Consider the following 27,199-nt stretch of genomic DNA (forward strand, 5'->3'; position numbering starts at 1 on the left):
GCTGACATTGCGTTGGACTTGTGTGCTGAATTCTTGCTGGAGACAGATGAGGATTGAGCTGATGGGTGCTGCATTAAGCATTTGAAGGTAAAATCAGTGTTGCTGCAGAGCTTGAGGAGGTACAGTAATTTCACGAATACAAGCCGCACCAATTTGACCAAAATTTTGGTGGAAACCCGGAAGTGCGGCTAATATTCCGGGGCAGCTAATCTATTAACAAAATTCTAAAAGCTGCCAACACGGAAGTGAGAGCCCGCGGCAGCCCCAAGCCAAGCTGGAGCCCGGCCGGCCCCGGCAGAGGTGGGAAAGCCTGGCAGAGGCGGGGCCAGCAGTGTGGGGGGCGGGCGGCAGAGCCTGAGCCAGCAGGGCGGGACAGGGAGGGCGGCAGAGCCTGAGCCAGCATGGCGGGGGAGCCCGGGAGAACTGGGGCTAGCAGTGCAGGGGAGCATGGCAGAAGCAGGAAGGCCGGCGGGTGGGGCTGCCTGGCAGCGGGGGAAGCCCAGCAGAATCGGGGCCAGCAGCGTGGGGGAGCCCGGCGGTGCGGGGGCCTGCAGTGCCGGCCAGGGCGAGGAAACGCGGCGGCGGTGCAGACGGGAGGGGGCGGCCGGCGAACCTGGTGGCGGCGGCGGCAGCCCTGCCGGCGGGGCGAGCGAAAGCGGCGCTCGGCGAGCGAAAGCGGCGCTCGCGAAAGCGGCGCTCGGCGAGCGAAAGCGGCGCTCGCGAAAGCGGCGCAGGGCGAGCGAAAGCGGCAGCGGGGCGGGCGGCGAGCCCGGCGGCGGCAACCCTGCCAGCCGGGCGAGCGAACGCGGCAGCGGGGCGGTGCTGACGGGAGAGGGGGGCCAGCGAGCCCGGCGGCGGCGGCAGCACCACCCGGCCAGCCCCGCCGAGCCGTGGCGCTGAGCTGGGCCACCCGGCCCCGTCGGCAACCATGAGCGGGCCAAGCCTTCCTGGCCCCGCCCCGAGCCAGTAAAGCCCGCTATGCCGCGATCCTGTTACTAATTGGCCAATTTGTGAAAGCTGCGCACGGATTCTCGCGACGAACGAAAGTGCGACTAATATTCGGGGTGCGGCTTATCTATTGACAAAGACAGCAACATTGTCGAGGCACCGGGGGTGCGGCTTATAATCCGTGCGGCTTGTATTCGTGAAACTACTGTAAGTGAGGTGGCAGATTCTGGCACATCTGGACAGGATGAGATGTGGACTAGGGATGTGCAATTAAAATATAAAAAAAGTCCCACCTATTGTTTTTAATTACTTGCATAGCATGATACTCTGGCTAATGAGCTAACCGTTGGTTGCAAATGCACTTCTACCAGCACAGACTATCCTTTGGCCATTAAACTAAAGATCTTTTTGTATATTGAAATTCAACTGTCCGCTGATACCACTGTAACGAACTTTGCATGCTTCCTGTTGTCTTCATCATGGCTTTGGACTGTAGCTTGATTCCACTGTCATTACAAAATCCAGCCAAGCTGCAAATAGGTGCCTGCAGCTGCACCTGCACATGTACTTGCTGCATGCTGGAGAGAAGCAGGGAACAAATGTTTGTATGTCGTAGAATCAAAATGGTTTAGATGGGAAGGGACCTTTAAAGGCCGTCTAGTCCAGCTCATTCTCATGTCCCAGCATCCTCCATGCAGCCTGGTGTCTGCTCACTGAAGCTGGGTTCAAACCTCGTTGGTCCTTAGCTCAGCATTTCCATGATCCAAGCATGGAGTTTTCAGGAACACCTGTGATTTTAGGTTGTCTGTGTCCGTAAAGTGGGGATACAGCTTTCCTCAGAAGGATGCTTGCAGGCAGCATCACCTCAGTCACCATTCTCCACTTCGGGGAAAAAGGGATTTTTGTCCCAAATCAGGGTTAAAACCTTTTGGATTTAAGGCAGATAGAAGCAGCTGAGCCTGGAAATACTTAGTTAGCTTTTTTCTCCCCTCCTGCGTAATCATCAGCATAGATTAGTTCAGAAACTGGGCAGGCATTTTTAGAAGCTGCTTCCGGAGTCACATTTTTTATCTTGTTATCAATGCTGAGGCATTTCTGCTTTAATGAAGAGGGTATTAGGGGTCATCGTAGAACTTGTGGAGACATACAGACACCCTGACTGAGCGAGGGGTTCCAGCAGTTATGAAGGTTTCTGAGCAGCAAGGGAGCTTTGGAGATGCAGTTTCCAAAACCAAGCTCGTGTGCAGGGATGTCGCTGTTGGCACTTGAGTTGTGTGAGCTGCCAGCAAGGATGGGGTATAAGAGGATGTATAGCTGATACTTAGAGATACCAACTCGTTGCCCACTGGAGGTAGTAAAACCCCATTATGAACTGTGATGGAGGCAGACACATTGGAAGGCTGAGTGCTTCCTCCAGACCTTCTGAGTTGTTTGGACCCTTGGTCTCAGTGCTGTGTTGGCAGCTTTTGTCAATAAAGTGCTGGTGGACTATCAGAGTAAATGACACCTGGATTCATCCTTGGACCTGTTGGCAGCCCTGGGTTGCATGGGTGACACGCCTGCCGGGCTGGGGCAGCTTCTCTGCAGCACGTTCACCCGCTCAGCTGAACATCCTCGTCATGAGTTTATGGCTGTTATATCGCAATTATTTGTTTCCCAGCCTATAACCGGGGTGGGGAAACAAGGATCTTTGGTCGATGTTCTCTTCCGAGCCAGGAGGATATTGCAAATGAGTAATGGCCCGGCTGGGGCTGTAATGTGCAGAATACCTCTGGGATGAGTCACTCCGCACAATGCAGCACATCCCTCAAGGAGACTGAATCACGCATGGGGGGAAGCCGCCTGCCCAGCAGCAGCCAGCTGGGACGCGGGTAACCAGCGCAGACAGGGAGGCTGCTGGTGGCAATGGTGCTAAAACCAAGCAGTAAAGGTTTAAAATGCAGAGGAAATGGCATCCCCCAGCAGGTAAGCATGCTCTGGCTGCGTATGATTCCATATTTTTTCCTTTTGGGTTTTTTTTCCCCCCTCTGCCTTCCCCCCATCTGCCCCCACAGCCTTTCTGAATGTTGTCTAAATCAGCATATAATTCATCAGTGAATATGTATGAATTCTTCTGTGAAACACAGCCTTTCATTTATGGTTACATATCAATTTTTTATTCTCAGAACTAATGGTTTAACATTCACCCTTTCTTTAAATACCAGTAGGAATAATAGATGCTGCATAGGAAGCTGCTTCCCTTGATGTCCCTCTCCATGGACATTTGATGGAGTAGGGGATTTATCAAAAAAGGTTGAAGGTAAAAACAATGCATGTGCTGGTTTTGATATAGCCAAGAATGTCTTCTTTTTTATGTTCGTTTGTCTGGCAAAAGATGAAAACCCTTAGATTTAGACTGCAGTTATCCTGCTTATTCCCTCACCCCTCCTCTGTTACAGACCCAGCTGGAACTGAGTCACAGAATTATTTTTTTTTCATATTTGCAAAATATTATCTACTCTTCTAGTTATATATGTCGTTGAGGATGTTTTCAAAGGGATAAATCTAGTTGTAATCTCCATTACAAGTGAAGGATCAAAATGAAGGAAAGTGGGGGAAAATTCAGCTTCCTTTGGGTGAGCGATTTTTTTTCTTTTCTTTGTAAACTTCGAGTTTACAGAAATACTCTGTATATGTTTGTCGACAGACATAATAATTTTTTTGAAACGCAATTTCTGTGATTGTCGGTAGTTTTTTTGCTAAGTATTGCTGTTCATTAGCTAACATAGGATAGCAGTAACGGAGTGCTTATGGTCAGTCTATGTTAGGAAAAAACTAGGGTAGAACTTAGTTGTGATTTTTTTTTTTTTAAGTGGGGGAATCAATTTAGAATGCAGGTTTTATTAATCTGCCTTTTTGGCTGGCTAAACTTTTATGTGATTTTTACTTATCTTACACGTGATATAAAACAAATACCATCTGTCATGCAACAACAATTTATTACTCATTACTGTAAATGATAGTGCTAATTAGCTTCCTTGTAATCTGTTAATATTTTGTACTGTTGCACAAAAATAGGAGGACTTGAGGCTGCAACTCATGTCTGTACTGTGTGAGGTGCAGGGCAAATTATTCAAATATATTATGCTGCCCCTTTTAACTTTTTGAGACTACCACCCTGTGCATTTATAACCATTTGTTGCAAAATTGATCCATTCAACAGATTTGAGGGAAAGTCTTTTTTAAGGGATTTCCTTGAATGGTTGCTCATTAGAAGTTTTGTCATTAGTATGTATGTCCCAGTGATGTTGCGGTTGCCTTTTAGGAAAAAAAAATCAAACATTGTTTGGAGTATTTTTGTAACAAGATTTGCTGTGACTTTTGATAGCTCTAACACAGTTTCAACAATGTTACATAAATGCTTCATTACAGACACGAGTCATAAATTAATCTGCCCCAATGCTGTTAAAATGTTGTTTTAATTCAATATTGTTTGTGTAATAAGCTAATTTCTGGGGAGAGACCTTAAATTCCATCCACTTGAGCTGCATCAATGGATCTTTGCTTGCCTATCAGCATGCTTGTAAGCCAGCTTTTTTCCCTAAAAAGCTGCTTCCAGTTCATTTGAGGTTTTGCCCACATGTACAGCACTTTGTGGGGATCACTGGGCAAGTCTGGCATGGTAAAGTATGTTATACTGGCAAAAAAAAAAATATATTTAGTCCATGCAGAACTACTTAATAAGTGTATTTTTGAATATATATATGTAATGTATGTATTTCAGGAATGAATTTTCATGTACTTCCTGGAAGGATCTGAACTAATTGTGGGATTATGAAATCCCATTTGAGCTAGTTAGGATAGAGCTGTTTCTTGTGAACTCAATAAAATCAGCCTTAAATGTTGAACAAACGTTTTGGTGAAAGGGTTCCTTTGTTCCTCACTGCCTCGGCATTTAAGGGAGATGTGGAGGCGGGTGGCTGCGTTGTTGCAGGTGTCTTGGTTTTTTGAGAAGTCCTTTTTCTTTTGGGGAAAAAAAAAGAAAAACAAACCAAACAAAACTGCTATTAGTTTTTCCTGTGAAGGATTTTTGTATGTGCTGCAGTGCTGGAAGCAAACCCAAACTTGCTGAGCACTGTCTGTGGAGACCTGACCCCTCTTCATTTTGCCTTTGGGGCTACTCTAGGCTCTACCAACATCTCTGTAGCGAGGAATGTGCAGACTGAATTGTTTGCATTTACTCTGACTGTGTGGCAACTAAAATTTCCCAGGTGCCCTTTTATTCTGGTGGTATTTGATTTGAAAAACACAGAAATACAGGTTGCATATTGGTTATACAAGCAGTGGGTTACAGGTATAGTGGTTCTTTGTTCCTGGTACGATGCAGAAGTGAGGGCAAGGAAAACTTTTGGGAGGTTTTCCATGGTTTTCCTCAGATTCCATTCTAACATTTGATCTGATCAGAGAGACACAGATGTCTTTTTTTTCTTGGTGATGAACTTAATGAAAAAGTTTCAAACCTGCTGGAAATCTAAGTGGTATGGAAATATCAACTTAATTTGCATACACTCCGAAGTTTTCTTTCAAATTAATGGGTAAATTAGGATTTTAAGAAGAAAATGCTGGTTATAATCTGCAGCTATGTCACCCTTGCTAGTAGGTTTGCAAACTGACCATCGGATCAAGGAAGCGGGACTCTAAAAATAGCAGCTTTTAGTGTCTTCCACCAAAATGTCCCTGCTTTCTGACTGTGGGGTGAACTGCAGAGAGGAACCTCACAATACAACTTACAGCCATCGCCTGCGTGGAATGTGATGGCTTTAACTCCAGCTGTTGGAGCTACTGAGGCAGGGAAAACATCTGGCAATGTGAAATACATCCAGGTCAACCAGAGACAAGTTATGCCCCAGTAATCATAAAGTTACATTTGTTTGGATCCAAATAGTTTAAATTGTGTTTATGTGCCTGGTTCAGCTGAACAACTTGACCTCTGCTGCTGTTGCATTAGCAACCTCCTGCTGTCCTTTCAGCTCTTCCCTGAAACCTGTGATCTGGGAATGTCAATGCACGGATTAAAAGACAGAAGTCCATAATGGCGATACTCATTATATGCAAATACTATTTTTTATGAGACCTGTATCTCTCCTTGCTTTGTAAACTATAGAGTTAGGAAGGAAGGAAAATACCTGAGTGCCTCATGGCAACAATAGCTTGTATTTTGGTCAATTAGTTTGACTAGAGGGAAAAATATTACTGAGTTATGGAAGATGTCTGGGAAGTGTTTCAGATACTAGATGTAGTAACTCAAAAAACAGTAGTAAATATGGTGGGTTGAACTACTTTATTTTTTCCCCCTTCGGATTTTTAGACATCTCGGATGGTATTTGCAGTTGCTGCTTTGGAAGTAAAGTGGAAAAGAAGAGCAGCTGGTGGAAGGGAGTTGTCTACTTAGACCCACCCTCCTTTTACAAAGACAGTGGTGAAATTTATGGCTTAACTAAGGAGTGAATTGTTTGGTTGTTAGTCCTGGGTGCAGGAATGCAGCCATAAGCCCTCCCCAGCCATATAGTGGGCTTATGACTTTGTCCCCCATAAATGTTGCTGTAGGTGATGTGGTTTATGTCTGAGAGCACAGGATGATGGCAGCTCCATGTGTACATGGTGGGGGACAGCACTTCTATCAGCCTCAAATGTCACCTGTCTCTTAGACACACAAATGCTTTGGGAGTTGGACTATAGATATCAAAACCAGGTTCAGTGATGACAGTGAGGTAATATTCAGTCACTTGTGTAGGAAAATTCTGTGTCCTCCAGAAGAGCAATTATACGTGCACACACTCTGTTTTACTTTTATAGATATATATGCATACCCATGAGCTATATTTTTTTAAGAGTTCTCTTTTCCTTCCGGTAAAAACAACACATGCTTTTCGACGCTACCTTTACTCCCCAAGTTCATTCCGTTTCTTTTTTTTTTTTACTCGGGGTGGGGCAGGCAGACAACCTGGAAAATGCTGGCTGGCTGCCATGCAGCTGGGTAATCCCTTCAGATGCTTTCTTCCCAAGCTTTTAAGGCTGTTGAAGACAAATGTGTAGGGTTAAGATAGCACTTAAGAGCATAATTACAAATAGTTTGCATGAAATGCATAGCACATAGACCATAAACGCAACAATTAGAGCAGTCTTAAAAGTTTCAAGGATCCAATAAAACAAGGGGAACTAAGGCTACTGTGGGGTTTTCTCTAATTGTTTCATTTTTAGCTATCAGTTCCTTGTTAATTGTAACAGACCAAAGATTTTCATGTACTTCATTAACCGTTTCTTGTGAAAGAGTCAAATTGCAGTTACCATGATAAAAATGCAGATGTTCTGCTACTCCAGTTCACCAAGGTTTCATCAGTGCCACACACATGGGATTTGCAGCACTTCTTTGCTCCTTAGGATTTGGAACACTTGGAACCAGCCAGAGCCTTGATGCAGTCGCGTAAAATCAAATAGCAAAGAAAATAAACAGCTTTTACACTAAGGAAGCGAGATCCTTATATGGAACTGAAATATTTGAGTACCTCCCAAGTATTTATCAACACTGGCATGAGAGAAAGAAGCATTGCCTATTCTAGGCTTGTAGATGGAAACAGCAGGCAGGATTTAGACATAGAAGACTGGAGGAAGCTGTATGTAGCCTTGAAAATTTGACATGCAGCTTCTTAGTCCTAATCCAGTGATTAAAGCAAGATGTTGAGCCCTCAGAGCCCTTAACCACCTCTTTTCCTTTTATCTTTTTTTTCTTATCTTCCGAGTCCCTTGGCACAGGTTGTCCTTTGGGAAACGTGCCTGTGGGTGGAGCACAGCAGTAGTGAGGACGGGGCTCTGCAGGGAGGCCAGCGTCACTGGTGACTTTTGATCGTGCAGGAAAGTGTGCCAAGGAATTACGGTAGTGGAACCAGAGCTCTGCCTGTCCTGACAAAGGTGAACCCTTCTCCTGGACAAGGCTCTTGTTTAATAGGGGAACAGAGGTCATCTTGCAGGGGTAGGGGGACAGAAACTAGATCTTCTGGCTTAGTATATTTAAGGAGGTTGGTCTTCAGGATGAGAAGAACACAGTTTAAATGGTGTTCTCTCATCATGTAGTGGCAGAGTTTGTAAGGTCTATAAATCATGGAAAGATGTCAGTATGAAGAGGAAAACCATGTGGCTCTGTGCCCCCCACCATTGGGGCACATTGTAATTGTCATTGTAATGGACAGGGATAGTCATGGCACATAAATTTAAATTATAGGTATCCTGTAATACTTAAATGTAATTACAAGCCTAGAGAATTCACTGAGAGGTGATGGAAATGTGTAAATAACTGTCAGGAATCACAAAGTACTGAGTAACTGCTTCTTGCTTAATTTTCCTTTAAGTGAACAATTTATGCAGCCAAGTAACTGAAGGCAACATTACTTTTGGGACAGCCAGAGGCTCCAACTGCTGCCATAAAAGTCAATGGTAAATCCTGCAGAAAGCTATAATGCCAGTGGCAATTTTCAAGCATGGAAGGAGAAGCAGCAGTTTCTGTGGATGACTTTTGTGGGAGGATAGGAGAGAAGGTCGTATTGAGCAGCTCTGACTTCAGAAAAGAACTAAAAATAAGTCCAGAAAGGATCCTTGGGCAATAGTAGAAAGATACAGAAATGTATAGTTGGCTTTCTTTTTACTTCATCTGCTAATTGCTAATCCTTATAGACCATGTGGGAAAGGTACAGAGAAGCAAACAAAAACTGTCTTGGATGGAAGCAGCTCCATTTTTGCACAGTAGGAAATTAGCTGAAGTATTTTGCTTATTTCTGAGTATCAGGAAGTCAGGAGATTAAAGTTGCCACTGTAAAAATCTAGAAATGGGTTTTCATTAAAAAATAAAAAGGTAACTGGATCCATTTATAGGTACATTTGCCCCAGGAAGCTGCTTTAAGGACTCAAGCAAATATATTCTTAAAAACATGGTTTCTCAGTTCTGTGAATACCTTGTGTGTGTCAGCTGTGGCCATGTATCAGATTGGAAAGCTTTTTATCAGCCAGTGCAAAGTACTCAGGGCAGCAGGGGATGAACTTCTAGCATCTGTGCACTGCCGTAATTTTGTAGGTCCAGTGAAAAAGTTGGCATATCCATAGAATGAAGGCTGTGAAGAGAAAATTGCAATATGTGTTTTGTGAGGTCGGTGTAGCTGCAGAAGAGATAAGCTGGTCCCCGAAGATGCTCACTGGTTCCCTTGGTTTGTCCTCAGGCTGCCTTCCGGATGTGTGAGGCTGCTTGCTTAGATGTTAAATCTGGTTGTGTTAGAGAAAGGGAAGCTTGGAATTTAAGTGTTAGCACCTGAACTGCTGCAAAAGTAGTCTGAAAATGAGACAGTTTTACCTGGTGTGGGATGAAGAAAGCTACTACTGCTTGTCATGTTGTACAGGATGCTGGGAAGATACCTGGATACAGGGAGGAATTTCTTTCCATAAAGGATGATACCTGTCATTTTGAAAGGCTACCTCTTGGAGCTCCCTGTTTGTTGATCGTTCTTTTCTCCTGAATTACACCTGGTGGCCTGGAGATGGACAGTCCCTAGGCACTTTGCTTTGCATGTCCCTTTTTTTCAGCTCTGTTAATGTTACCAGGCTTGAGTGCCCCGCAGCAGCTCCTTGGGCGCACCTTTGGGTGCCTCTGCAGCTGACAACCATCAAGGCACAGCACAGTGACCTCCCTGCGAGGGCGTCACAGCCACTGGCGCTGTCCTCAGCATCCCTGTGTTAATCAATGTCCAGCTGCTGATGGGCAACACCAGTGCAGCGTCAGCATGAGGACAGAAAAGCTGATTTGGTGTTTCCCAGCAGTTCTGTGCAGGGGACAACCTGTTTTAGTTTGCAGTCTATTGCATGCACCATACAAGGTGTGTGGCTTTCACTTGCGTTCTGTAGGGGCTTTTCTGCTTCCAGATGACCCTGGTGATGTCCCCAGCAGATGAAGGAGCAACTGCTTTGTGGATAGTCTCTGGAGTGTCCCACTGTGGAGGCTCTTCTGGACATTTGTGCTGGGCATCTGGATTATCCTCAGATTTTAGGTGCTTCCAGAATAGTTTCTTGTGAGGTTAGGATGCTCTGCCTTTCAAAGCCCTGTGAAATGCTGGTAAAACTGTTTTAGAGACATGGTACAATCCTGATGACCTGAGCTGAGCTGATTCCCATCTCCTTTCATCTGAGGTACTAGCTAGAGCCGCATCTGTGGGGTTTTCCCTGTAAAACTGTCCCAGATGTGGAGGAATTTAAGTGCCATCTTCCAAAATCCACTTCACAAATTTGATCACAGAAGCCTTGAAACGCTTTGTTCATGGGTTATTTGAACTTCATGTGTTCATGCAGCACTTTGGAGACCTTATGCCCCAGTGTGGGAGTTGGCCTTGGGGGTGATGCCTGGGTCACCCCACTGACTTGGCAGGAGGCAAAGAGTGTCAGAGACCACGGGTTGTTTGGTCTATGTGTTGACACCTGGAAACCTGGCAGGTTAATTCCTTGAAGTTTGGTGGGTCTCTTTTCTATGGCGGCTGGAGTGTTCTGGGCCATCCATCACAGAGGTGGACTTCCATCCCAGGAGAAACTCTCCGTTGGGGTCAGCGCAGCACTGTCTAAATACCACCCTCAAGAAAAACTGCTGCGATGCGACTGTGATGCTCACAAAAGGTTCTGTTTTTGTTTTGTTGCCATTGCAGTGACAGCTATATTGTGCGAGTCAAAGCTGTGGTTATGACCCGAGATGACTCCAGTGGGGGATGGTTGCCACAAGAAGGAGGCGGTCTCAGTAGAGTTGGCGTCTGCAAGGTCACGTACCCGGAGGGCAATGGAAGAAGTGGATTTCTAATCCATGGTGAAAGGCAGAAAGACAAACTGGTAATAGACCCTAATTCAACTTTTGTCTGTTATTATAATGAGAATTACTCAAATCTATTACTATTGTATTCTTGTGCAAGTTTGTTGGGATTTTTTTTAATATGTAAAAAGCAGGCATGTGTAAATAATACCGGATTGGACAAAACAGACCTAATCCTCATCTAGAATTGCCATCTTTTGCTACCTAGGCTGGCGTGATGCCACCTGGAAGGAACAGGTAAATTTTTGACATCCACGTGCAAAGATCCCCTCTGAATGAGAGGGCCTGTGGCTTTTTCTTTTTTTTCTTAGACCTGGTGCGGGGGTAAGTGACAAGTGAATTGAAGTGTAAAGAGCCCATGAAACCAGTCACATTGCACTGAGTAATGCAGTGCAAGCCTTTTAAAAGGCCCATGAATTATTTATGCTGCGTGCTGTTCAAGGTTTGAACAAGCTGAGTGAGAATATGAAGACAAGTTGTCTCTTATGAATTGACACACTCGGTTTCTCCTGGTAGCTGTTTATCTAAAAAGGAGCTCTCTTCTGTCCCTGCACAAATCAAATTAATAAAGCCTTTTTCTGATTTCCGGGGGCCACTTGAAATGTTATAGTTTGTTATCTTGTTTTTATGTATTTGATTCGTCTGAAATGCACTCCCGTGAAGATACGTGAAGGTATTAAACACAGCACTTCCTCCATATGCTCAAAAAATGCATTATTTGAGTCAGAAATTATCTTGCTTTCAAAAAGACTGGTGTTTTAAAGCTGTTTCAATTATGGATTGTCTTTTGCAATGCTGTTTCGCTTAGGATGCTTTTTTGACGTTATTTGGGAGACATGCTTATGGTTTTGAGGGGTGGAGTAAGACATGGCAAGCCGTTCCTGTTGTCTCTGAACATCACTCTAGAGATGATTTTTGGCACAGCAGAACTTGGGATGAGTGGCTGGGGATGAACAATTTAAAAACAGTAAGGGGCGTGTTGCAGCACTTCCTAAATCTGCTGTTGGTGGATAAAATTTCTGTTGAGCAAAATTATTGAGGGAAAAGGTTCTCCTTCCTCCTGAGCACCCCCTGCTAGCTTAAACTGTGCCACACTGGGTGCAAAACATGCTCCTGGGGTAGGGAACAAGCGCCTACTCAAAGCACAAGAAAAAGATGAATGTGCAATGGTTTTGAGAACAATTACAGTGTCTGGTGTTTATTAGTCATAATTTGGTAGGGATGTTCCCCTATGCGAGGCATGACTTGGCTTGCTTTTTAGGTCCAACCTGAGATGGTGCTGGCTTTGTCCTTGGGTTGGGAAAAGTGACTTTGCTCCTCTTTTGGGGCTCACGCCCTCCCAGGTGGTGCTGGAGTGCTTTGTGAAGAAGGACCTGGTATACACGAAGGCAAACCCCACCTTCCACCACTGGAAAGTTGACAACAGAAAGTTTGGGCTTACTTTTCAAAGCCCTGCTGACGCTCGAGCCTTCGACAGAGGAGTGAGGAAAGCCATCGAGGACCTCATTGAAGGTAGCGTGGGGTGGATACTGCCACCCTTGAAAGAGTGGGCAGGGGGTTTGAGTCAGGGAGCTGGGAAGAGGGGTTTGTCTAAAATAATTTCTTGGGCTTGGAAGTCTCTTGTGCATGTGTCCAAGTGCAACTGGACCCCTTAACCTACAGTGAGCAAGCCCCAGCTTTCAAGAATCGAGTTTTCTTGTCCCTTGGAGGAGATAAGTATTTCAGTCAAGTATTTTTCAGTCCTGTCTGCCCAGACTTCTCCCTGTTATTTACCATCAAGTTTGTTGTTACTGCTTTTTTTGATAGGCTTGGGTTTCACACTAGTGGTGGCAACTCAAACAACCCAGGCTCTTTATTTGCAGTCAAATCTCATTTTACTCAGTCTTTGTTAAATCACAGGATTTCATTCCTACCTGGAGTTCAATAAAACTTTGGTTTGTTTTTGGTTTTATTTTGCAGTAATTAGTTTTGTCTGCATCCTCTTAGTTGAATGGTAGTTCTTAAAGACTTCGTTGTGTTTTGGAGTGTTGTTTTTTTGATTTTGTAAAAAATGCGTTTGAATTGTCTGTGCTTTGAAGTAGTCATAAATTTTTCCTTTTCACATTTCATTGCAATCAGGCAATCACAATTATTTTAATGAAATTTGATTCTTAATGCATTTTTTTCTTGATTTTTTTTTTTAACTGTACTACTTTATGTAGGGACTTAGGCTAGTCCAAAGCCTTTTGCCTTCTCTTCCAGTGTGACCAAGATATTTTTATATACAGATGGTACATAAACCATACTGAGGATGCTTAGATGTATGTGTAGATGTCTATTCTTTTTGCGGACATTAGCTCTGTAAGACCAGCCTAATGTTCTGGATTGCCTGTCCTTGCTTTAACATGAACATGGTAGATACTGGGAGAGAATTAATCCCCCAGGACTCTTACTGGTAAATATCTCATCAGTTAGAGGAAGGATGTTCTCAGTTCATTTGCTTCTTTCTGTGCCATTAACATCAAGAAGTTACAGGTAGACTTTCTTCTTGTTAAAATTGTGAAGCATTTTGAGTCATAAAAGTGATGTCTTATGTAAGTGGCATGGGATTGTGCAACGTTTCAAGGAGATAATAACTCAGCTGTATTGAGTAGTATTTTGGAGATGACAATATTTGGCAACTTCTGTTTTGCTCTTCTTGATCCATTTTATAGTGGAGGTATTTAAAATCAAGTTCTGCTGTATCTCAGATACTTCAAAATCAGGAAATCTATATTTATCCCATTAACGTGTTCCTCATTAACTTCCAAATAAGACTTTCTGAATGAAAAACAATAACTTGCTCATGTACACACAGCATTGGGCAGCAGATTTCATTTATCATTCATTTTTTGTTCACATGCTTGATCAAATTCAGCAGGTAATATTAAGCACAGCAAAGTGTGCATTTAGAACTTCATGAAATCACTGCTTTGTTGTGGATATTTAACCAATAGTTCATCCCCTGTAGCAACAGAAGTTTAGGGCACAGGTACAAGAACACTATGCAGCTCCATAGAGCTTCAGCTTTTTTTAATTTTTAAAGTTAATGTAGCAAACGGCACAAATGTTTCCACATTACTCAGTGTTTTAAGTGGGCTTTCACACTTAGCTCTGCGCATCTTCATGATGATGCAACTGAGAGCAGCCAAGGCTGGTGCCAATAGCATTATATAAAACATGTTATTTTAACAAATTTCCAGAATAAAAGCAGTACAAGCCGTTCTACTGTGTTGGTCAGGGATGTGATGTGGTCATAATTCAGTCTAGCTTCCATCAAAAAAATAGACTTTTGGCCTGAGGCTTCTCCCCCCAACAAATCCTCTTGCTGCACCCACCCTCCTTGGCAGCCTTAGGCTTGATGAAGCCAGCCAGGAAGGGGGTCTGGGATCTTAACTGGATACAGGGAGAGGAGTCACTCCTGTTCAGGTGTAGCATAAATTTTGTGTCAAGCCAAGCAGTGGTGAGTGCCCCCTTCCCCAAGGCTGTTGTGTGATGTGAGTGCTCACCAGGCCCTGGAGCAGCTCTGCAGGAGCACCTGCAGGGCAAAGAAAGTTTTTTTATATACTTCCCTGCTTTTCCTAATTGCCTAATGTACCTAGTGAAAATTGCACTCCAGTATTTTTCTCTTGTCTGTGGTTTTACACATATCAACTCCTTTCAAATACTTTGTTTATGTGGGGCATATTTTCTCTGAGAAGTAGGTGATAACAGAGAAGACCTTTAGAGTATATAACAGCTTCAAAAGTTAAAGGAAAAATACCAATCTAACTCTTCATTGTCAAAGTAAGATTCATTTTATTTTAAATTAAAGGTTATTCCCCCCCAGATTTAGGTAGTAAGTGAACAAAAACTTCTACGTGGTTTCTTGACAGCTGAGAATCAGCCTGGGGCACTGATTAATACATAGCTTTGCCATTCTTCAGAAATTAGTCTTCTGTAATTGGAAATGGTAACTGCTATTTTTATCATTGTTAATTAGCATTGGGAGCTGTACAGTTGCATTTCAAGAAACACTTTTTCAAATTTTACCTCTCCAACCCAGCTACCAGCAGATGGGTTGTTCTTCCTTAACTTGAGCCCCTCTTTCACGCATCTGCAACGTACAAACTTGTGAGAATCTGAATGTTTAACAGCCTCAAAAAAAAAAAAACCAAATTCATGGAAATGTCATGTCTTAAAAAAGCTGTTGGTTTGATTTTTTTCTAGGATCTACAACTTCCTCGTCCACCCTTCACAACGAGGCCGAGGTCGGCGATGATGATGTCTTCACTGTAAGTACTTGTCACCCAAGGGCCTTCTCTTTTATGTTCAGGTTTACATGGTCAGGTTAGAAAGGGTTTTCTTTTTATGCCTCAGGGTTGGCGTTCAGCCACCATGTTTGGACACTGGGTGTGTTTTATTTGATGGAAGTATATCCTCTACAGAATGTGAGGCCTCCTGTTGGAGAGCGTGTCAGAGCAGGTGATGTCAGGGGCTAGAAGTGAAGAAATAATTTCCCTTGAATTTCTTTTGGCTTAGACTGAGGTGGTGCACACACCTGCTAATACTTCCCTCTGTCCTTGAGAAGCTTCCTGCAAACTCAGGTAGTTAGCAACAAGACTGCTACTCAGGTACATACTCAAGGAAATAAGGTTTTGAATCACAGATGTAAACAAGCAAACTTTAAAGGTGTTTCACCTGTACATAGAACTAGAAAGTTCAGAGAGGTGTTCTTCAGGTGGAGGAAGGCACAGTAGTATGGCATCTGTCTAAGCAGCAGCGACTTAAACAGGACAGTGAGCTGTTGGAGGTTGATTTGTGGTGTTGTCTAAAATGTATTAGGGAGTTTGGCTGAAACTGAAGCTGCTAACTTCAAAAGGAAACTTAAAAAGTAAAAAAACTTGTCAGGTGAAAATGTGACTCTGATTAGGGCTATTTCATGGGCTGGGAATGAGTTGTTCACATTGTATACTTTTTTCTTAGTTTACAAATGCCCTCCTTGTCCTATGGGGCCCAGATGGCAGGAGGCAGAAGGCGGGATATCTCAGTGCAGCAACAGCAAACTCAAAATTGTCTTTGGGATACTTGCCTGGATTTTTAGGGTGAAGGAAGAAAAAATCAGTACAAACATCAAGCTGCTTGAAAATGAGTCCCAGGAAGCATCCAAGGCCAAAAGGTGTTTTTTTAGAGTGATGCTTCGCCAGCATGGGACCACATCAGATTCCCTGCTGAGTTTTGACCGGATCTTCCTAACGGCTGGCATGTTGTCCACATCTGTCCTTTTGTCACGCTCAGGGAGACAAACAACAGCAGGCAGGGTTAAAAGGTGACTTCCTGCACTCTGCAGCAAAACTATCATTAGCAGCTGCGTGCCAGCTACCTGCCAGAAGTGATTTATAGGCAGAGACAGCCTGGGGAGGCACCAGGAGAGCCAGAGCCTTTTTACCAGTATATGCTGCTTTGTTCCCAAATTGGCTGGAGGAACTGTGCTCTGCTGGGGGTGGACAGTCACTCTTGAGATGTATGTGGCTCTTCTGTGCTCATCACAAAGCGGATGACTGCCAAAATGTGCCTTGGATCGGTGTTTGCCAGCTCTCACTGGGCTGCACATTGGAATACTCAATGTTTAGGCAGTCATGAGTGGCCTGTAGAAACAGGAGAGTGTTATTTTTGCTAAAATCCTACTGACTGGTGTTTAGGCACCTGGGAGTGCTCCTGAATTTCTCCACAAGATCAATCTTGTGGCTGAGTGTTGATTTTTAAACTGGAAGAATGATTTTTACGAGGAGGAAAAACTTGTTGCCTTTAAGTAGGTGTTGTTTTGCATTGGAAAAGTTGGATGAATCCTGCTCCAGCTGCATCAAAATCAAACTCCGGCGTTGAAAATGAAGAGCCAGAACTGCAGGAGATTTTTCCCACCTACTTGACCCTGGGGAGGTGACAGGTGACTCCCTGCCATGCAGACATGTATGGGTAGGAAGCCTGACCAAGAAGGAGGATCAGGCTACTCAATAACATCAGCAAGGAGGAAAACCTCAGCGGTGTTGGCATCTTGTTGGGACCTGGGGGAACGAGTTGTGTCCTGCCTGGCAGTGCTCTCTGCAGGATTTCATGATCGAGACCACAGGAGGGACCTCACTGGTGATGGAACCTTGAATGGTGCTGTTTGTCGAGATGGCACATCAGAGCGGATGTGTTGTCATACTCCAAAAATAAGGCTTTGGGGACGTCTCCTTCCCCAATATGTCTTTGTTTTTCTGGGATGAAGTCTTTCCTTTTCCTGCAGTCCTTAAGCTCTTCAAAGCTCTCAACTTCCTATTTATCTGGCAGGTTGTGGTGAAGTATGAAGACTGCATAAGCCAGAAATAACATACTGAAGCATAGAGCAGTTTAAAACTGGAAGAAATTGATAGGGCTGTGAAATGTTTTATTTTTACCCTTCTGTTCCATTCTTTCTTTGCATGTATTTTTGGCTTGTGTATCATGGTCCATTTGGTCATCCTTCCACACAAAACTTCTCTACAGCTTTTTGTGAACTCTTATCCAGCCACAGCAGTGGATTTTTTTGGGTTTGGTTGGGTTTTTCTCTGTTTTAAAGAGAAAGTACATTTGTTCTTTTTTATTTCCTAAGGTAGTTATTAAAATCTTCACATTCCTCCCCCTCTCCCACACATGCATGAATAAACTTAGCTGCGTGCAGCAGAATTTTCAAAAGCATCTGCATGATTGAGTCATTTAATCAGTCATTTACCCTCTCTGAAAATCTCAGCCATTGCTGCTGCACTGCTGCCCCAAATATTTGGTCCGAGGTCCTGCACTTCTTGAAGATGTTTCAATCTGTTCAAACACAGCAGCCCAAAACTTCACATTTCTGAGGCTGCTTTGTGACCAGCCACCCCGACTTCATCATGCACAGATGCTTGCACCAACGTAATGCTCCCAGCTTTAGAACAACCCCCGCCCCCCAATTGCATGTATGCCTTGACAGAGGGGCTTCTATAAAGCCCCCAATTCTGTCAGCTCCAGTAATGACTCTGTGGGATGTGCATAGTTTTATGTGTGAGACTGGTGCATCATTCATTCTGCTTATTCCTCAGCCAGTCTGCAGCCCTTCCAGGCAGCCAGCAGGTTACTTCCATGGGGAAGAGAAGGTTTGCCCTAGAGGTAGAGCTCTCGTGCAGGCTATGACCTTGCATACCTTAGTGGACGATCATTTTCTTATATCAGAAGGTGGACGACTTTTTTGGGTTTGGAATTATCTGCAGCTGTGGCTGTGGGAGCATTCACTTGTCAGTAGTCTTGTCTCCTCCCATGACTGTAACTTGCAGAGCTGAGATGATAACTTGAGCAGCAATATCCTGCCTCATCCCTATGGCAAATGCTCCCCATCTATCTTTCTGAAGCATGGGTTATATCTTCAAAAACACGGCTTTGCCAACTAATACTTTTCTTGTGGCTTAGACCTACAGCAAACAACCTGTTCTGAAATTCATACCTGTCGGGCAGGAAACAACAGTATATAGAACTAAACGTCACAACCTCAAGTTGAAAAATGCCTATTTCTAAAATGAAATCTCAATTTCGGAGTTCTAACAATATGTAGTTGTATTTCTTGAGTTTCAGATCCTCTGAAGAGCCCATAAATGTTTTCCATATGTTAGCAAATAAATTTCTTCTGTCTTGTACATAATAAATTGTCCTCTCAAGAGATGCAATCTGAGTAAGACTGGCCATCCGTTCTGTCTCCACTGGGGGAAACTGTTGCAGCAGTAGACTGAGATGTTCTGTTTGTCTTCATCCATCCAGCCTGTATCTTCAGCCTTCTTTAATTAACATTCATTTCAGAAGTAGGGTTTAATACAGACTGAATGTATTCTGTAGTTCCTCAGCCATGGAATTTGCCATATAATTGAGTTCTTGTGTAATTTTTTTTCCCCTAATCTACACTTCTACTTTCAATTACAGATAATAATCCCACATGACCACAAAGCGAAAATTGTGAATTGATTCCAAGGAAAAAAGGTCAATGTCTTCCAGAGTCTGCAGAGTGCCTGAAATGGCCTCTTTTAGCATCCCATCTGAAAAAGCAGAGGTGTTTGTTCTGAAGCCTTATGCCCAGTTCAGCTGAAGCACCACTTGTGTGTTTTTTCAGATAAATCTGCAGCCTTGTGCCTGCTTTTTTGTGCTAGAGAAAAGACACCCACTGGCAGGAGGAGCAGCAGCTCCCCTGTTTGTTCTGGTTTGTGACTCTAAAATTACTGCAGTCTCCTTTTGCTTTAAGGGAAATATAAGCGCAAACACAGCGAAACTCAACCTTACTAGGCTTGATATGAATGTTAAAATCACGGGTATTTTATATAATAATTGGGTTTTTTTAATCCTAGTTTTTGTTCAATACAAGACCTGCAGAGTTTGGCCGATGCAGCAGACATGATCTAGAGGTGCGTGGTTGAACAACAGAGTTGCATTTCAAGGTGCACACACTCAATCCATTGCTTCTTTTGTTGATTCCTGGCTAAAAGCTTATATACCTTGGTTCCCCATTGCAAGATGAGGAAAATACTCTCCTGCTTCACTAAGGTGATATGGACAGATCTTGCTGCCAACTGCTTTTCTTTCTGGCTTCTAACAGAAGTCTTCAGGCTCATGTTTTCACTATCAAGTTGTGTGTTTAAAGCAATTCTCTGCCTCTTTTGCCTTTTTCTTCTCAGAACATGGATTCCTGTGCTTGGGGATGTGAGTTAGGAAGTTTGTTATGTGCCTTGGATGCTGCTGACAGTCATTTCAGAGACAGACAGAATTACGTCTTCTCCACCAGAATGGTGCATATTGGGGCAGATGTTTGCATTACAGTCCCATTTGCATCTCTTCTGCTTTCCTAATTTAAAAAAACCCAGATTTATCCCTGCTGCCTTTCCTTGAAACCTTTTGTCTACTTTCATCTCCCATCTGGACCTCAAGCATGTTACAGCCTCACTATTAAAATTTATAAGATTTACATTAGTTAGATAAACACTAAATCTAATTTTTCTTGCTGGCTTGGTCATTTCACATTCAGATGGTTCTTTTAAAGAAGAACTGTGGCTTTTTTTTTCTTCAAAGTAGACAGTAGAAACCCAGTCCAAATACTTTGGAATATATTCATAAGTTCTGTGGGATGCTGGAGCATCTCTCATCCCATCCTCTATGGAAAATGATGTCACATAGAGTCACTGTGTTGCAAGATGTGTTTCAGTCAGAAGTGCTCAGAGATTGAGGAGCCACAAGTGCTTGCAATTTCCTTTTTCTTAATGCTGTCCTGGAGTAGCAGAAGGGGAAAAATCCATTTTGGAGGCGCAGAGCTCTCTGTGGGAATGATGGGGTTGTCACCTTGAGGAAATCCACCTTGTTTACTCTATGAGGCTGAACAGGCCAACAGGGGGATTGTTACAGTGACAGGATGGCCGTACTTCTGTTCTTCTTCCTGCCCAGCAGCCAGCTGTGCTCTGTGTGAACAGCCAAAGGGTTCATTGCTGCTAGCCACATCCTCTGATGTCTGCGTTTTGGGCTTGCGCTGTAAACCACAGCTATTCTAATTCAGATTTTAAAGAAAAAAAAAAAGTGCTTACCAAGAAGAGAGAAATTCACACACAGAAAAACCAGCAGGCTCAAATCCTTCCCTCAAAAACCTGAAAAGGTCCTGAGTATCCACCAGTTTTAAGGCTAGCTGCTTTTTATCTGTTTAGGGTTTTTTTCCTGCCTTCGGGTTAACTTTGCCCACACAAATTTACATCACTCAATGGAAATGGATGCCAATGCTGAAAGAGATTTTTCAGTAGGGAAGGTCAAGTGGAAAGTTTTTTCTCTGGCTGTCAGGTTTATTTTCTAGTGTTGTATTTCTCCCTTTCTTTCAGCATCTCTTGTTTCTTTCAAATGATGCTGGAAATTAACCCATTTATTTTCTTGCTCTTTCTGCCAATACAAGCATGCTCTACTCCCTGAATATTTAACACTATTGTCACGGAAATAGTGGTATCATCTGGAAAAGCAGCTGCTCTTTTCCTTAAGTCCTTCAGAAATGTAGGGGCAATCACTACGTACTTCAGCCTATAGATTGCCCTTGCTCACTCTTACTCATAACCTGTAATTTGGGCAGAAAGATATATAAAAATTATTGTGGTGTAGAGGTACACAGAACATAAAATCTGTTTATTCTTTTGTCTATAAGAGGTTCATAAAATGTAAGTGAAGAGCTCAGGGGAGGAGATAGGAAGTTTGAAGGTTTGTTTGGTTCCTTTAAAAGAAAGCGGGAGAGTAAGGGTCTTGGGCGATTTGTGTATTGTTTTGTTGTATTTATCATGAGGGGTTTTTTTTCTGTTTTGTCACTCTGATAGGTAAATTATGCTTTTCTTACTGCAGATCAGGAATTGGCATTTTAACACAATTCCTAAATGGAGTGAATTTCAGTTGCTTTGGTTCTGTTTCACTCTAAGTGAATTACAAATAAGAAGAACAAATTATTAAACAGAAAGTATCTGCTTTGCTATCAGATATTCTAAAGAACTCAGTACTGTGTAGTTTTTGTGGAGCTAATTATAGCAGTGACTGGGATGTGTTGAGCTACTTTGCTGAGGGTAAGCAATTTCTCTTGTCACAATTTTTCCTCTCAAGACCATTTTTTGTAGTGTATTTTTTGGCTCTGTACCATTTCCATATACAAACACAGTTGATTGTGCAATGGGATTGAGATATATTCTGCAGGAAACAGAAATATGATATTTTGCTGTGGTGGAAGTTTGCTTATAGCTGCATATTGCCAGAACTTTTGTTGTAATTTGTGCACCAGTTAAGTATTCCATTTTGTTCAGTTTGCTCCAGCAGATCAAAAGAGATTTCCTTCTCTCCTAACTCTCTCCTTGTCTCTTTCTCAACACCCATGTTACCCTTTCCGTGTGCTTGGATGATGATATGCTGTCATTTAAGTAATCTTCAGTTACTGAAGGCCTTGTTTTCTTGCAGAATGAGCCTTTAAGATAAAAAGGGTCACCAGCAGACCTGCTTGTAGGATTCATTGTACAAAGATACCTCTCTATCTGTAGCTTCTCGCTGGTGAATTTGTGATCAGAGTGTATTGTAGCACCATTTCACACTTGCAATCAGCTAGCTGCGTGTTTGTCTTCTGAAAAAATAATTTGACTGTGTAGTAATGTACTTAAACTATATGATGAGTTGAAGTGTGAAGCTGTTTATGAGTGTGTTCCCTTTTAATTCATCTGGGACTGAATGCATTTGTGTATTTAAGACACAAATGTGTCAGAAACAAAATACAACCAAGAGTAAATTGCCCTTTCTTAACATACAGTAAAACAGGGGGAAAGGATCTCTTTTTTTTTTTTTTAACATTTTTTCTTACTTTTGCTTTTGTTCAGCCATGGTTCCCAGGGCATTTCTCTGGAGTTACGTAAGGGGGACCTGATTTGAGTCAAGATGCCTGTGAAAAACAAGTTATTTTCCAGCCAGCTCAGTTCCCCCACCTTGATTTTGCAGCACAGTCATGCCAAGAGTGAAGTTGATGTGGGGGAGCAGGATTTGGGGTTGCAGGAGTTATTTTAGCACCTATATGAAACCACAGCTGAGGGGATGCAACTTGACTGATGCATCTTTAGCCTCAGCTGAGCAGAGACTGGCTCCTCCATCCCCCTTTTCCTAGCACAGCTGACTCTGTGTTGAGCCAACCCAGGGAATTGAACCAAAAACTAGCCCTATAAAAGAAAGCGAATACTTTTCCGGTGGTTTAGCTCCTTGGAGCCAGCTTACTGTAGGGCTGGAAAAGCAGAAGTGCTGGCTCAAGGGAAACTATAGCTGATGGGCTGAGCAGGAGGCAAAAAACCTCTGCCACCCCACCAATATTCATGGTGCCATCTGAAATTCATTGCATACCCCTGATCCCGGATGCATCGCCTTCTGCAAGACCTCTCTTGTGCTGGTGATACAAGTAAGGTGGTTCTTGCCATTGCGTCTGGTTTAGGATTTATGGCATTTTCCTCCTTCATGTTTTCTCCTGTGAAGTTCATCCTTCAGTTGCGACAAGAAGGAGATGCCAGGATAGCTGAGATGGTGTTGATATGGGTGTATTATGGCCAAATGTCTGCTTTTACCCTGAAAATACATGGTTGACATGACTGCAGCTTTCCAATAGATCCCCTCTTTAATATGGGCTATGCAGTCAGCCTTTGAAGTCGTATAGGTCTTTCTTTTGGCTTCAGGGTGCTTGAAAACTTAACAAAGGCAGAAAATGGCCTTTTCCATTACTTGCATATCCAACCTGAGGAAGTGGCTTTCAGCAGATAGTTGGTATTTCAGCTATATTTGTAAGCTGCAGTCTCAATGGCTGCTGTGTTGGAACAAAATGCCTTGTCCCAGAGCACTCACAGGAGGCACCAGGGACAGCTGGATTTGGGGTGTCTTGGCTGGCCCCAGGCACTGCCTTTGCAGGTGACAGGCAGAGCAGATCCAGCACAGGGTGTAAACTCTGTTGGAAGGAGGCAGCCTTGGCCAGGAGTGGAGCGATGATTGACAGCTTCCTGTATTGCAGCAGAAAGGATTAGGGAACGGCTGCCTGGCACAGAACCCAGCAGTGCCGGTGGGACTGCAGGGATGCAGGTCTGGAGCGAGCCAGCAGAGCTTGGCCATGGTCTCTCTGTACGACTGAGAGGGGGGAAAGCATTTGGCTGCTTGTGCTGAGCTGGAGCGTCCATCTGGGCAGTGGTGGGAAGAGAGCTGAGTGGGAACTGTGGGGCAAATGAGTGCGCTGCTCTCCTCTTCATGAAGGAGCCTGTAATTCCCACCTGCTGTGTAAACACTGGCAAATCTGATTTGAATCTGTCCTCTTGTGTAACAGGTAGAAAAGAAAAACCCAAAACAAACAAGAGAGTTGAGGCTGCCTGGAGTGAGTCCTTGAATTTTGGATCCTCTCAAATGATTGGAGCTGGGGGAGGTTATGTTTGTTTGTTTACTTGGGCTTTCTTTATTTGAAGAATTTGGAAAAGAAAAGGAGTAGTTTGGTAAAGCTGAGCAATGAAACATGCTTTTATATGAGGCTTCAAGATTTTTCTTAACATTGACAGATTCCCCCTCCCACCCCTAGAAAGAAAAAAGAAAGCAAGAAGGAACAAAAGAAAATCCATAAAGAAACCCTACAACTTTCTGACTGAAAATATTGTAAGGTGGTGTCCTCTCTGCCCCCTGGTATGTGTTTGGCAGTAAGTAAGGATGAACAACAGAATGCAAGAGTCTGGGGAGCTCAGAGTGGATATCTGCCCAGTACAGAAATGCATTATAAAGAGCTGCATCTACTAAATAGGCCTGTTTCCTTCCCTCACCTGTCTATAGTGTGTTTTGTTAAGGGTCTGCTTGCCCTGTATCTTGCAAATACTCTGTGAAAATTAAATCAGAAATCATTATAGGAAGTATTTCATATGTCTCTGGCCCTTTCTGCAAAAGGAGAAGGAAAGACAGAAGTAAATAAGTACCATTACACTTTTAAGCAGAGCCTGACATATTTGTAGTGCATATGAAGAAGGTATTTTAAAAGTTTGCATCAGCTGTTGGATTCTATTTTGGTGATAAATTCCAGCTAAAATATCATCAATGTTCATAACTGTGTGAATAAATGACCCCTAACTGACTTCCTAAAATACCATATCAGTCTGCTGTGGGAAGTTTGCATTTATCTTAGTTTTTTTCTCCCTCTGTTTATAACCTGTTGTATTATATAGGAGGAGCACTGCTGCATTTAGAGGCTTCAGCATACATAGCCAAGACATTAATGATGGATTAGGTGCATCAAAGACATTAATGATGATTTTGGTGTATCAGTTCTTTTAGCTTGGCTAATTTAATTTTCTTCAGTGTTTTTCTTCCCCCTTAATATTATTTCCTTCCCCCTTCATTGAAAGTTTCTGTATAGAAGAACTGAGATTCATGGTGAGTTTTACGGAGCCACCTGTTCCCAGCTGCACTCAGCTGTCCACTGTTTAACACCCCCTTACGAGCATTCTCCCTGTATTTCCTAGCATCCTTACCCATCTTGCAGAAGGAATGCTTTTTGGCAGTGTTGGATGTGCTAAGTTCCCTGTCAGCACCTGAAAATTAGGAGCTCCCCTTCCAGCCTCCCCCACTTCTGCTCTCTCTACCTCCGTGCCACCACATGGATGGTCAGCTGAGGTCAGGGGTCTGATGCAAAATGATTTTGGGCTGCATTCCTGTGGTTCTGCACCCACGCAGGTAATGGGACTGGTGGGGGGGGCGAGGGAGAAGCAATGGCCATCACCTCCCCTCAGTAGTTCAGGCCCTAGTGGCCATTGTCCTGGCCTTAGCAGAGGACAGCTGTGGTAATGTGTTTAATACTGTTAGAGATGGAGGCTCTGCTAATCTTTGCTACAAGCACAAATGTTGGATGCTGGAGCATCCAACAATGCTGTAGTCCACAGCAGGGGATGTCATTTTCAAGGTATAAACAGATTAACAGAGCCTCTGCAAAAGGGAAAGGCCAGCCTTTGTCCCTAGATGGTTTTAATCAACTGGTTCCCAGGTTTAAGTAAGAAGATTCTGTTGAAGCAATGTAGCTTGTCTCAGCATGGAGAAATCCAGTCAGGCCACAGCATGGAGGAGTTGCAGGAATGAAGAAAAAAGCGTGGGAGTCCTGGTTAGGAGAGGCTCTCCACATGGGTAAGGACACAAGCACCTTGTGGGTAGACAGAGTCACCCTGCTCTTACCTCTGTACTGTGGGATTGCTGTGCTGCCTGGGGGAGCAGCCCCAGAAGCTGAGCTTGTGGTTTGGAGGTTTTTTTCCCCCTTAAAACATTCAGGTTTTCCCTTACAAGTACCTGATGTGAAGACTTTCCATCAAAGCGGTGCTCTAGCCCAGCGGTGCAGTAAGAGGGAGGGCAATCCAGGGAAGGAAATGCTGAATAGACCTGCTCAGAGCCTCTGGTCTAGGTCTGAGTCAGAGCAAAATGGGGTATTGACTTACTTCAGTGCTCTTCTGACTTTTGCAGACAGAGTTTCTCTTTTTATCTCTTCAAATGCTTGCTTTTGCGGACATGCCTGATGCCCTGTATGAGGCAAGTAGTGAAACAGGAAAATCTTCCTGAGGTTTCCCCCTTACCACATCTGAGTGTTTGTCATGTCATTTAATCATGTCTGAGTCTCATATATTCTTTTCACTTCTTGAAGTGAGCTGTTAAGCCGCATCTGTGGCCCACGTAGAGCTGCCCAATGATGCCAGAGTCAGATTTAGCAGGAGTTTAATGGAGATGATCTTGTGCACTGAATTCTTGTAAATGTTCCTCTACTTTGCTGACTTCAGCCAGCACAGCCACCAGGATCTTTCTGACACGAAAACCTATAACCACATCTTAAAATAAGAAAAGGTGGCAGTAAAAAAATAGCTAGTCTTCTGCATTTTATATTGATATTTGTTTCAGAAAACAATGACTAGAAAACAGTCTAAACATTTGAGAAATTCTACTCCTGTTCTGGTATTGGACAAGTCTGAATCCATGCTTATTGTAATGGTTGTGGGCAACCAATTTGTCTTTGAACCAAACTGGAATATGATCTAACATGAAGCTTTTCCTTCAGATGTTCGGCAGAGTAGAACTATGTTCAGCTCCTGCAATCCCCAGTGGATGAGAGTGGCAAAATGTTTCAAAAATGTGTGGAAGCAATTTTCTGCAATACAATTTCTATCTTGTCTTCAGTGATGGGAAACAAACAGAAATTTGACAAAAGCATTTTCTTCCATGGCTTTGTCTTGCCATGACAAATTAAAAGCTTATGCTTAGGAGACAGGAGTCTCAAATCTTACAACATTTTTCACACTAAGTCTTTTTCTTAATACAGTAAATTCACGAATACAAGCCGCACTGAGTATAAGCCGCATCTCTGGGTGTTGGCAAATATTTCGTTTTTTGTCCATAAATAAGCCGCACCCGAGTATAAGCCACTCTGTCATTCGCAGCGAGGACCCGCGTGCAACGAAGTTGCCAAATAGTAACAGAACGGCGGCAGGGCGGGGTTTACTGGCTCGGCTCGGGCTGTGGAGGCTCGGCCCGCTAGGGGCTGCTGACGGGGCCAGGTAGCCCAGCCCAGCGCTGCCGCTCGGCGGGGCCACTGGGAGCCAGCCGCCACTGCCACTGGGCTTGGTCACCACGGCCCGCCGCTGCCCCGTGGTGGCAGGCAGGGACGGAGCCCCCCGCCGCCTCCCCGAGCCACAGCAGTGGCAGCCCGGGTCCCTCCCCTCCACCCTGGGCCACGGCAGTGGCGGCGCGGGTCCCCCGCCACCTCCCAGAGCCGTGGCAGGGGCAGCCCGGGTCCCCCGCTGCCTCCCAGAGCCA

The 27,199-nt window shown here is 43.8% G+C and overlaps 1 protein-coding gene across 2 annotated transcripts in view; it reads left to right on the forward strand.

Moving 5' to 3' along the window:
- Positions 1 to 27,199, forward strand: part of SPRED2 (sprouty related EVH1 domain containing 2) — a 60,679-nt gene that overhangs the window by 22,871 nt on the left and 10,609 nt on the right. Inside the window, exons 1-4 of one of the 2 annotated variants that reach the window (XM_033055609.2) lie at positions 2,830 to 2,913; positions 10,662 to 10,839; positions 12,163 to 12,331; positions 15,047 to 15,111. In XM_033055609.2, the coding sequence (XP_032911500.1) occupies positions 2,897 to 2,913; positions 10,662 to 10,839; positions 12,163 to 12,331; positions 15,047 to 15,111 (429 nt within the window). In that variant the 5' untranslated portion in view covers positions 2,830 to 2,896. Of the gene's footprint in view, positions 1 to 2,829; positions 2,914 to 10,661; positions 10,840 to 12,162; positions 12,332 to 15,046; positions 15,112 to 27,199 lie in introns of those variants that run through there. The other variant, XM_033055608.1, reaches the window with a different exon arrangement.

The sequence above is a fragment of the Catharus ustulatus genome, chromosome 3, assembly GCF_009819885.2.
Source record: "Catharus ustulatus isolate bCatUst1 chromosome 3, bCatUst1.pri.v2, whole genome shotgun sequence".
NCBI classification, from domain to species: Eukaryota; Metazoa; Chordata; class Aves; order Passeriformes; family Turdidae; genus Catharus; species Catharus ustulatus.